The sequence below is a fragment of the Mycteria americana genome, chromosome 9 (genome assembly GCF_035582795.1).
Source record: "Mycteria americana isolate JAX WOST 10 ecotype Jacksonville Zoo and Gardens chromosome 9, USCA_MyAme_1.0, whole genome shotgun sequence".
Lineage (NCBI taxonomy): Eukaryota > Metazoa > Chordata > Aves > Ciconiiformes > Ciconiidae > Mycteria > Mycteria americana.
Window position 1 is genome coordinate 6,400,905 of NC_134373.1, and position 12,198 is coordinate 6,413,102.

The 12,198-nt window shown below is 35.6% G+C and overlaps 1 protein-coding gene across 4 annotated transcripts in view; it reads right to left on the minus strand.

Moving 5' to 3' along the window:
- Positions 1-352: 352 nt before the first annotated feature.
- NCKAP1 (NCK associated protein 1) overlaps positions 353-12,198 on the minus strand; it is a 61,931-nt gene continuing 50,085 nt past the window's right edge. For all 4 annotated transcript variants that reach the window (XM_075511338.1, XM_075511337.1, XM_075511341.1 and 1 more), the window contains 5 exons: positions 10,471-10,564; positions 8,720-8,836; positions 4,659-4,768; positions 1,929-2,018; positions 353-1,309 (listed from right to left, as the gene is read on the minus strand). In XM_075511338.1, the coding sequence (XP_075367453.1) occupies positions 1,193-1,309; positions 1,929-2,018; positions 4,659-4,768; positions 8,720-8,836; positions 10,471-10,564 (528 nt within the window). In that variant the 3' untranslated portion in view covers positions 353-1,192. The remainder of the gene's footprint in view (positions 1,310-1,928; positions 2,019-4,658; positions 4,769-8,719; positions 8,837-10,470; positions 10,565-12,198) is intronic.

Below are 12,198 nucleotides of genomic sequence, written 5' to 3' on the forward strand. Positions count from 1 at the left end.
TATGATTATTTCAAGTTTTATACTTTGACAATACACTTATTTCTGTGGGTACAACTGGCATCGCTGCGTACTATATAAATGCTTTTCTCGCTTTATTATGTAAAATTAAGATTACAAGGATAATGGCACTAAACTGACACTTTTTACATTATTTTTAATTCCTTCTTCCAACTTTTTACAAGTTTCACTATCGCAGAAGCCAAAAGGTGAAGGATTAAAAGAAGTCTTCACATAAAAGCTCTAAGGATTGATATTTAATGAACTGTGAGATGTAAATCAATGCACAACAGCACAGTTTAAGCTTAAAATACTAGGATAACATTTATATTAAAAATAATTCACCTACAGATAATACAGTCTAGTGTTTATTGTATGTTATGGAAGGTACACTTGAATTTCAAAAATTTAAAACATATAAAAAGTGGTTAAGGGCTAACATTTTATCAACATGTGATAAATGTGTAAGAATGTTTATTATACAGCAGGGTACAATGGTAGTGTTAATGCCAACAGGGCACCACGGAAGTTAGTTTAAAAAAAATTTCCACTATGCTTTATACAAACAACACCACTTGCTGTTGTTTAAGAGTATCGGGAGAGGATCGCTGTCTGAAGGATAAGCAGTCCTATAACATTTTTAATGTTAGATAGTGTCATAGTACGTAGATTGGTGAACGTTTCAAAATAAAACTAGAAATGCTGTAATTACTTCACAGAAATGCACATCCAATATTTGTTTTCAATAAGAACAATAGGTACAAGATTATAACTCTCCCTATATGAAATAATTTACACACAGATGAAAGCTACTCTATCTAAAATAATCACTAAATACATTTTTCTTCTGGGAAATAAACAAGCAATTTTTCTTTTGCATGATCAATATCAAAAACATATAGCAGAAGTAGTATTTTTTTAAACATAACTGATGCTCTAAAGTAAAAAAAAAATAAAATAAAAAGGAAGAAATGAGAAAAAAGATTTTCCATGAATGTGCAACCTAAAATCAACCAAGCTTATATTGTAGTACAACCATATTAAGAAACCACTGATCAGAAATACAACTTTATGGAAAAAGTTTATAATCCACAAAACTGTTCATCAGGCCATAAAGTAAAATAGCTCCACAGTTTACAGATAAAACTGAGGCCACATAGATGCGTGCTATGTCTTATCTCCAGTAAGTAGATACTTAGGCAGAGGATGTGACACTTTGTTTGTAGACAGCATGGTATGCATTTCTCAGCAAGACATAAGGGAAACAAGACTCCAAGAGATCCATTGTCAGGAATGGAGACTCCTGCACAATCTGAAAAATACCAGAAACACAAGGTTTTGCAGAACACCTTCTACTGCCTGCTGCTGATAATCTATTTCATGTAGCTACTTCTGGTCTGTACCACAACACCACTCACATATTTCATAGCAAAAAGAAATAATACAAAGTTTAAACATTGGGGAGAAACTCATCACTATAAACTCACCGCTTCTCAAAGCCGGTCAGTTAGCCTTCCTATATAGATAGTAATATAGCACTCCTGCCATTTCCAAAAGATACAGAATACTGAAAGGAAAACATCTGAGCAGAGAGGATTTTCTCCCACACGCTCTGAACAGTGCTTCTTTAATGTGAAATTTCATTTTAATATTGTATGTAGTAAGTGAACAATGAAAGAGATCTGAACAATGTGATACAATGTTCTAGGCAACAAAAGACTATGGTAAAAATGTGTGCATGTGTTGGGGGAATGAAAAAAAAAAAATCAATTCCTGACATTAGAATGCCAGGAAGAATGACATAAAAAATGATTTCCACTGGTTCATGAGCTACAACACTCAAGGTGACACCCCAAAACCCCTTGTTGAACGATGCAATGCGGCACCTATTCCTTAAGTTAGTAACACAAATAAAACAGACAAACACTTACCATGTCTAGTAGTAGGTAAACAGATTCTCTGTTCCTTGTAGTAGTTTTGTCCGTCTCCTGGCCAATCTTCAGTAGACTAGATGATGCAAGCTATGTAAAATGAGTATTTCAAAGCAATAAATAAACAATGCATTGATTGGCTTCTGCTATTCTGTTACACACACAAAACCTTTCTAAAGAAATCAATGTCCTAGCCAATGGACACTGCGTTGTACTAGTAACTACAAAGGAAAGTCATCCCGAGCACACGAACCCTCACTGGGTTTTAGTCTCAGTGAGCCATTTTTGTTTATTTCTAGCAGTGTTTAATAAGCAATGTGTGCTATTTTAATACCAAAAGTGAATTAATTTATTGCAAAGAACTTTCGGTTGTAATCCTTGGTTGACCATTGTAAAGTCTACTAAATTAATGACAGAACTCCCATGGGATCAAGCTCTCACTTCCTCTGTCCTCCCCAATACACATATAAAATTACTGCCTTTTTGTAAGATTTAAAGTGATTGAAGTTTTTATTGTTTGAAGTTATACCCATTTTGCAACAGAAGGACAAATTAAGTTTTATTTCCTAAGCTATATTTTGAATTGGAAGAAATGTCATCCTAAATGTAAATGAATAATATTTTATCAGACCATAAGCAACCCTACAATACTCATTTTAAAAGATATCCTAGAAGCTTATAACACATACTTGGGTATTTACAAGCTCAGGATGAGAATACAATACTTAATTTGCAGATGCATTGATAACCCATGTTTTCATGCTTTATGGAAATCTGAAAAAAGACCCTGTTTTTCAACTTTCAGACGTACAGTCGTCATTTATCCCCTCATACCAAGCAATGGCGATGTGCCTAAACCACATGTTTACCAAATATGGATTTTAACTTAAAATATTAACTTTGTTCACGAGGATAGTGATTTAGATTTTAAATTCTGTCACAAATCAATTTGTAATATAAAGTGAATATGCATACTTCAAAAGATTCTTAGCACATACTCATCACTATTAAATAACCTACTAAGGTTTTTTTCCGTATTTAATTAACTTTGACAGAAAAGCAGATCATCTCCAGCAGTACATTTTCTTCTTGAGAGAAATGTTTTTCTTTCAGACTAACAGTAAGTGATATATAAAAGGTGTTAGAAAAGAAAGATTAACAAAATATCTGAACCATCAAGTCATGGTCTGCGCAGTAAAAACAGTGGTCTGAAACCAGTTCGTAAACACTGAAAAAATGCAAACCTCGTACCAAAAGTGTTTTTATCACATGAAACTACACTGGTTTCCTTCACTTGTCAAATGAATGCAGCTTGACACAACCGTTTCTCTTTCATCTTTTACAGCCAGCAGTTGCATTAGACAAGGTCAATGGCCAAAGGATTTTTCTGTTTTACAAAATGCAATGAACTTCCAGAAGTTAAAGGTCCTTTTAAGAAAAAAAAAATGTTTCTGTGGACTTCTAGTTACAGAAAGTTGCCATTATCCTACCCCCATAAGTGTGTTAAGGCACTTAAAATAAGGGGGGGAGGGGATATTTTTTCACATTTCGAGGCCAAACAGCAAAAATCAAAAATCACTCAAAAACAGTAGTAATTTTTAGAAATTAAAGTAAAGCTGCTGTTTCCTTTAGTTTCCCTTCAAGTATTGGCTAATTAAGAGCCACTTTCAAAATTCTATTTCTACTCGAGCAGCACACCAAAATGTATTTAAAATGCATCACCACCACCTAAGGGCTTTTGATTTTTTTCAAAGCGTCACTAAGGATTTCAGAAGCTTTGATCTTCAACCTACTCTGAAGCATAAATATTCCTCTTCCCAAATATCCCTGTAACATACCCCTATCAGACAGTTACTGTTTAAGAAGGGCAGGCATGTCAAAAGGTACAACTCAAAAGCCATTCTGGAGTTACCTTCTTTGAAAAGGTAAAATAAACTAGTGTGGAACGCATCACGGGAAAAGTCTGCTAGACAGAATCTTGACTTTATATGCATTGCACACATTTCTTTTTCCAGTCACAGGCCACACAGTGGAAGAGATGGTATGTGCTAAAATACTAAGGATTATACTGAAAAAAAACCTATGACACTTGTACTGATTTACTACTGTTACTTTCCAACATTACACATAGCTAACTATTGCTAAAGGACTACTACTAAATTTAATCTACATATAGACTTCTATTAACAATATGCTTTTTCTCTCTTGCACACAAAAACCAGATTTATATGAAATCAATTGCATTGCGTCCCAAATTAATACTACATTTTCTACCTGAATTTGAAATACTGCCTGAAGTCAATAGATATTTTTCTTGTTTAGATATGAATTTTAACCTATTGCTAGACTTCAAAAAGTAACTTATCCACACCTGATTTTCTCCTGATCAAAATCAACACTGTATTAGACAATAACTTTAGTTTCTCTGCAATCTGTAACTACAGGAAAATAAGTAACATTGCAAGCATTATGAAGCAATATTGCTATTGGAATAAATGTTGATTAATCAATACTCATCCACACTAATCTAAATCTTTAGAGTATGCCCTTGTGATTAAGATTACTTATGGCTAATTGCCACTGTAAAGGTAACACTTGCAATGACAAACACATTGATAATTTCATGACAGCAGTGCACAGGCTATGTATCAAACGGATTGAGGGGCATTAGGGGGTGCGAGTTCTCCTCTTTTATAGAGGAGATAGCTCTAGAAATGAAGTTATACATACGGCCAAAAATTCTTTAAGACGGTCTTCAATGCTTCCCTTGTGGATGGTAAATAAAGCTGCAGCAATCTGGTTGATAGCTTTTGCCAAGCAATGAATGTTGTTGCAATGCCCTAAACAAAAGCATATACAAATTACCTCAGCATCATGTTTGAAAATCACAGTATTCTTTGGAAAATATCACCAAAGGAGTAAATAGACTTGTCACAATGAAAGATCAACTTTTAGCATCTTACACAATGGGAGCAAAGTACTCTTTCATGCTGAACTTAGTATCGGGAAAGCCACCAGAAGTACAGATCTCCCTTCTGAATGCTGTAATGGTCACAACAACCTGACAAAGATCCTCATGGCTTTTAGAAATAAGGAAAAAGAATATACTGGAAATTCATTTGGTTTCTACAAAACTTGGGAGTATTCCCACTTGACTAGGCTAAAAAGACATGTGCAAGCAGGATTTTTTTCAAGCTAATCGACTGTTTTTCTCCCCTTTGTGTAAAAGAACAAGTCGTCATGCCCAGACAACATGCACCCAAGAGATCTACAGGAACTCAAGAACAAATCTGTTGAATTGCTAATTGCTGTACATAACATCTTGCCTAAAATTCACCCAGGCTTCAGAGCTGCGGAAGGTGATTAGATGACACCAGTTTTCAAAGAGAGCAGAAGAACTGCTCCTCAGTAAGCCTGCTATCTCTTCTAGGCAAATTAAGTCAAATCTACCACTTTAAAACAAAATTAATAGACAACAAAATTGCCCAGGTGGTACTGGGCAACTATCTTGGGAAAGTGCTAGCATATGAAAAGAAGGTGGTCTTTGAAGAAGTTAGTAAGCATTCAAGCATGCAAACACTGCTGATTCTTACCAGTTCTTTTTGCCCACTGCTGAGCACTGAGCTCATTTTTTCACTCAGTCATTTATCATAACTCCAAGATCATGCCTGAACAGTGAGGTCAGCTAGACCCCATCACTCCACATGAGAGAAAATAATTTTTTCCCCCATGCATATCACTATTCTTACTTAAAACAAATTTAATCTGTCATTTTATTGCCCAATTTACTCAGTGTCATGATATCTATCTGCAGCTCTTTACTCCTCTAATACCCTCAATAACTTTACATGATACAAAAATTTTCTCACCTCACTCTTCACCTCCTCTTCCAGCTGGTCTATGAATATGCTGACTAGTAGGTCCCAGCAAAGACCCCTCTGGTTCTCCACCAGCAGGCCCCCCAGAGTTGATACTCCTACTCTGTCTCCTGTTTTTAATTAAACACTGGTGCTTGAATATGCTAGTCCAAAAAAAGAATAGATCACCACTTTCCTTGAACATCAGTCAAGAATATCTGTTCTGCTTAATTCCACCGATTTAAGTTTATATTTGTTTTTGAAGTGCCTTGATTTTTTGAAGTGACTTTGTTTTTATGTCTCAGAGACTGTAGAAAAAGCATCAGCAAGGGAATTCAACTGAGGAATTGTTGTCTTCCAACCTGTAACATGTTTCAAGTATTTAGAAAAGGCTATGTCTCTTGCAGACTAGTGTTCTATTCTAGCTTCTAGACGACAAATTAGTCCTCTAGCCTGATATTTGACTAGTGGTTCAGATTTCTTACTGGGAACAAAAGTAAAGGCCTGTTAAGAGTCTGAGCCTTTATCTAGAGCCAGTGGAAGAAACAGGCTTGATCCTGAAGTAGGCAGAGAGAACACAGACATTGCTAAAGCTGTCCAAGAACTGCCTGTATTTGGGTGGTATGTCTTGCCAGATTAGAAAGCTGAAACTCCTTCAAATCTGTGACTTGTTGATGGATAAATTCAGGATTTGTCCAGGGAATTTACTTCATAAAAAGCAGCATTTATTAACTTCTCATTCTGGAAATAGCATCTATATTAAGTGTCTAAAACCAGATGTTCTACAATAAGGGCAGAACACAAGAAAAAGTAATATTATGTAAGGAAGGCAGGACTGACAAGGTCTATTCTGTTTGTTCAGTTATTTTTGTAGAGTGAACATATTTTATGTATTCCTTTTGCCAGACTCTTTTCCTCTCAATAAAGAGTCCACTCAGTAAAGAATTACATAATACAAAGGCCACATCTCATAAAATCAGTAGCAACTCCTAATATGGGCTTATTTGAGTTCTAGATGTAACCTCTCTCCAGTCACAGTTTTATGACATCTTATTAACTGTACTTACTTTAAGAACCCACTTTGAAACAAGGCTTTGACTGACTTAATGTTAAGAGTTACTGAATGTAAATGAAACAACAGAAACTGCAATATTTAATTTCCATGATATAAAACAGGAGAAGAGAAGAATTATCTGTTGTTTCAGCCTGCTAAGAACCTGAGGACTAAGAGAGTCCTTGGAAGAGAGGGGAGTTTGAGGAACGCAAACCTGCATGAGCTCTAACCTGCTGGAGAACCTCTAGCTAGCCTGACTCACGTTCTTAGAAATAAATTTGCAGAGGGGTGAATGTGAAAATATGACTGTTAAAAACTTGTAGTACTGTCCCCCTGGCAAGTGGTATAAGTTTTGAGACTCTACACTAGGTAAGATGCTTTCAAAGGAGAAACTGGTAGCAGAAACTGCTTCCAGGGTGTTTCTTTTACAAAACTATAAACAAGTAATATTTAAGAGATGTGGTCTTAAACACATATAAGCAAGTTCATTTGGACTGAGTTAAGAGAACCAACCTGATTGTCCTTTAACAAGCAAGTTTCTACTTGGGCCCCTCACCAACCACATTTTTATTCCCCGCTCTTGCCTATATTCTGAGATTTTCATTCAGCCATCATGACTTTGAAAAAGCTCGCAGAAAGTGGTAGAAATACTACGAGAGTGCAGATAACATGAAACAACTCTGCAGGTTACAGATTGTTCTCCCTGTTCCTCAGAAAAAGCTGTTAACTTTAAATTCGTAACTTTTCAAATCAATGTTCAAGTTCTACTCATTCCATCAGAGACTTATCCAATTTTTTCACAACTGGCAAAAGGTTATACTATCTGTTTAAAATGAAACTAGAGCTAACAAATCCCTAATCTCTTAAAACTGAAGAAAACATTAATTAACCCCATTTAAAACAACAATCTTGGGTCTCAAGAAATGTGATTTGCATACTACACTAAGTGATACAGAAGGCTTTCAGAATTTTTGGTCTTTTCCTGGTACTTTACATTTTCAGAAGTCAGTTTAGACGTCCTTTGTGAGTTAAATTTTGACCGGATTAAAAATAATGCAACTCTAAAAAAACCCAAACCCAACCAAACAAAAAACCCCAAAACAGCAACAACAACAAAAAACCCCAAAAAAACCAAAACCACCCACACTGTACCCAGTAAGTACATGCAGAATAAACATGGTCTTTTATGTGAGCCATGCTACACATCACAAAGGAAATAGCTTGAACAGCTGAAAGGTGACTTTTGTATGTGTTGGAACAGTTCTGTCAGTCTTTTTTTTTTTTTTTTATCTTTTCTGTCTGAAAGAACTTTTTTTTTTTTGTAGATTATATGCAAAGAATTTCCTTGAGGCAAAGATTTTTTTTTTTTTTTTTTTTTAAAATAAGTTGAACTACTGCATAGGCTATAACTCTGTTCACAGCTTACACCTTCCAGATTCTGTTTTCAAAATTTTATGCTTAGTAATATGAACAGCATATTAAATATAGAAAAGACACCTTGTATGAGTGGCCCAAAGCCAATATAAAGATTACTAAAACATCTATACTATTACATAGTAAGTCTCATCACGCTAATTAATGTAGAATGTATGCCCTAGCAATTCCACACATTAGGATGAGATTGCCCCCTACAGTATCTGAACTGTTCTCAAAATCTCAAGTAGAAGACTCATTTTTCATAGAAAGTTATCTCAAACAAGAGTTAAGTAAATGCTTTTTAAAGTAATTTTCAGAAGAACTTTTCTGGATTAGGGCTAACTTATTTTTAAATTTTGTTCACTACAAGATGTAAGTAAATATTTAAACAAATGTATTCAAGAAACTACCAGGACTATTATGAAGAATGCATTCACAGCAAATATTTGCTGACTCTACATTACCTTCAATGGCGGGGCTATACTGAGACATCACATTACTAGCCAAAGTTGGCAAGGAGACTGCCACGAAGACCATGAGAAGGCAAGCAATTTTATATTCTTCTTCCGGACTAATGTTTTCTAAAAACAAAACCAATAAAGTTCTTTAATTAAAGAAGTAATCTTAAAATATTTCCTTTCAACTGCAGGTAGTTTAGAATGTAAAATGTTTGACTAAACTGAAATTTAAACCCAACAACAACAAACTCAATGTCTGTATTGTGAAAAGAGGAATATTATGTCAGTCTTGCCAAAAGACACAGGGTGGATCTTCAAAATGTCCAGTTTGTTATCTACAAGAACGAAGGCAAGCCGCTGCCACCCTATCACTTCTAACCATTTAGTTACTCAGACTTCAATATGCTGAGCAGAGTAGTATTTTTACATGCTGGTGTAAATCCAGTTATTGCTCTGAGGTGAGGAGAGCTTCTCTTGCACTCTCCCTTTGGTAAATGGGCAGAAGGTGATGTGCACTCACCTCAATTCACACTAAACCCACGTGTTTTCTAAAAGAGCAGCATCACCACACATTAGCATAAGATAAGTTTAAAAAAGTCAATAGTTGGTGAAATAGGGTACTTACAGCTGTACAAGCTGAACTACTAAAAGCAAAATACTTCAAACTGCAAAAGTAAGAATCAAAACACAAGACTCTAACCAATCATGAAAATATACAGAAATTCTGTCTTGTTCACCCAGCTTAAACATTTCGCAGCTGCACCACAATGAAAATAACCTATTTAAAATGCCATTTCAGATACTAGCTACCTTCCAAAGATATACCTACCTGTATTATACATATAATGTATCTAAAACAAATACGCCTTTTTTTTTTTTTTAAGGTATACAAAGAAATGTTGCTTGACACTTAAGTTTGAATATTAAAATGCCCCTTGGAATTAGCTGTGTTTTCCCCTCCCAAAATAACTACTATTAAAGCAAGAATGAACAACTTAGGTAGTATTTAAAATATTCATGATCTCATTATAACATTAACTATCCATTATACACAGGCAAAAAAAGGCAATGAAGTGCTCAGTAAGGAAGATAGGGAACAAAGCTGAAGACTGTCAAAAAGCACTTAAGAGTCTTAATTCATGCTTTCGAACCTGCCAGAGTAAACAAAACTGAAAAGCTTAAACAGTGGTGCTTTAAAGCAAGTAAGAGGAAGCACTATACATGTTAGAACATAAACGTGTTTATTTTACCATGTTTCCCCTTGTAAGCTCCATGTTAACACTGGTATAACACACCAGTAACACAATGTTGTGAAATTCATGAAGTGCATTCAGCTGGCATTTCAGCTCCTAATGCCTGCTTACGTGACACAGATTTGTTACAGATCTATACAACAGAACTGATCGTGTCCATAGTTATTCACCATGGAGTCCTATTTTCCTTGGCCTTAAATTACAGCAGTTTTCACCATTACCTATTAAACTCCTTCAACATCTACTTGTTATTCTTTTCTAGGTCAACAAGTTAATTCATATGTGATTGAAAAGATTCTCAAGCTAACACATCAGTAGGCAGCAGGCACAAATAATTCATGTTCTTATGCCATTTATGAAGTTCATCAAAGGAATACAAAGGATCCAAGATATCAAAGTCTCCTACTACTTTAAACACTTCCATGCCTGGGTGCATTTACCCCCCCCCCCCCCCCCGCTTTTTTTTTGTTTTTAAATACTTGTATTTAAGTTGTAACTTCTTACCTGATTTTTGGGAAGACAGTGCTACAACCAAGGCAGGATCAATCTCACAAGGTAATCCAGCAGCTGATGACAGTTCATATACATTCATTGCCACCTGAGTACCAGAAGAAAGATAATTACAAAAAAAGACAACATTGAATGCTTTTTGTGTAAACATGAAGTACAGTTTTTCTGTCGTGTTTAAAATGTTCATATTGGAGTCTGAAGCACTAAGGAATTTCAGAGACTTGGCTAAAAGAAGGTAAAGAGACTCTAGATTTTTGTTTGTTTCTAACCTGCATTAAACAGCTGGGTCAGTACTTGGTGTGCTAGATTAGAATTTCTTTTTGTCAAGCCAAAACAAAGCTTGTACACTTTTCTACATTACCTCCAAAGCAAACACCCTGACTTCCAATTAGCTGTTTCTACATCTTTCTTCACTGTTCAAAAGAAACTAACAGATTTTCTTTACCAGATCTGAAGTATCAGCTAACATCTGCAAATATAGCATTTTTAGACAAAAGCCAAAAGTCACAATCTGGTGAAATATTAGAGTAAGGCAGAAAAATCTTACAACAGCCGAATTTGATACAGATTCAGTGTCCAGTGATTCCAAGTGCCAAGAATTAAGATTCTAAGTGGCCCTAACACTTGGAGGAACTAAGAACATCTTGAAATGTATTCAATTTTCCAGCCTGTCCTAGGCTGTATCTTTTATTGGCATTAACAAACTTTCAACACAGTTGTTATCTCTTTCCCCAGTTTACATTTTGGATAAAGTATCTGAAGCTGTAGTTCAGATGAATCTCTCCAAAAGCAAGTTTATACCAAATACAAAAGACTACAGGAAATGCTAGCAATGTGTCTTACTGCCATTAACATTTGAGAAGTTTTACACTTTGCCCATAAATTCTCACATATAGTTGGTCAGCTGCACGTTGGGGATATTGTGCAGATTATTGTTATTCGTGTGCTCCAGCCTGGCTACCTGAGGGCAAGTTCTGATATGAAAAGCATACAATTTTGTTTGCACAGTGCTATGCTGTCAGCAGGACATATGATATTCGCTTGAGTACGGTCCTGTATTAAAAGAATTACAGAGCATCTGGATGGGAGCTGGTTCACAACAAACTGGTTAAGGCGCAAAAGTGGAACAAATGCAAGCGTGCTTCTAAAAGCCTGTATAGATATCCCAACAATTTAATATTAAAAACCTAATCAAATAAAAAGAGAACAAATCCCCATTTTGCCAGTCACCCCAAATCATAAGTTTCAGGGATACTAAAATAAAAATAACATTTCATAACAACTATTTATTTCATCAACAGCTTTAAAGCATTTATACTTTGCTTGGTAAATTCAGTACATAGGAAATTACTATGTTATTATGTCCTAAAATATGCCCAATCGGACAATTGTCCCAACCCATTGTACAAAGCCTTGTAAAGATCTTTTTGTTGACACGCCTTCATTTAAGAAGTAGTCTGCCTTATTGTCCCAAAAGAAGCCTTTGTTGCCACCTACAATTGCACTGCTGCACATGACAAGGCCAGGAGAAAGCTCAGACAATGAGCTGCTGATTGTCCCCAGGGCTTAATTATTATCAGGCTTATAGCACAGTTCTGGCCCTTCCAACAAGCTGTTTTCAAGACAAAGCTCTGGCAGAGTTGTGGGGTAGCACATGTCAGAGTTCCCAGTATTCCCAGTAGGCACTATGGGCAAGACTACACAGATTTGGCTCCTTCTCTA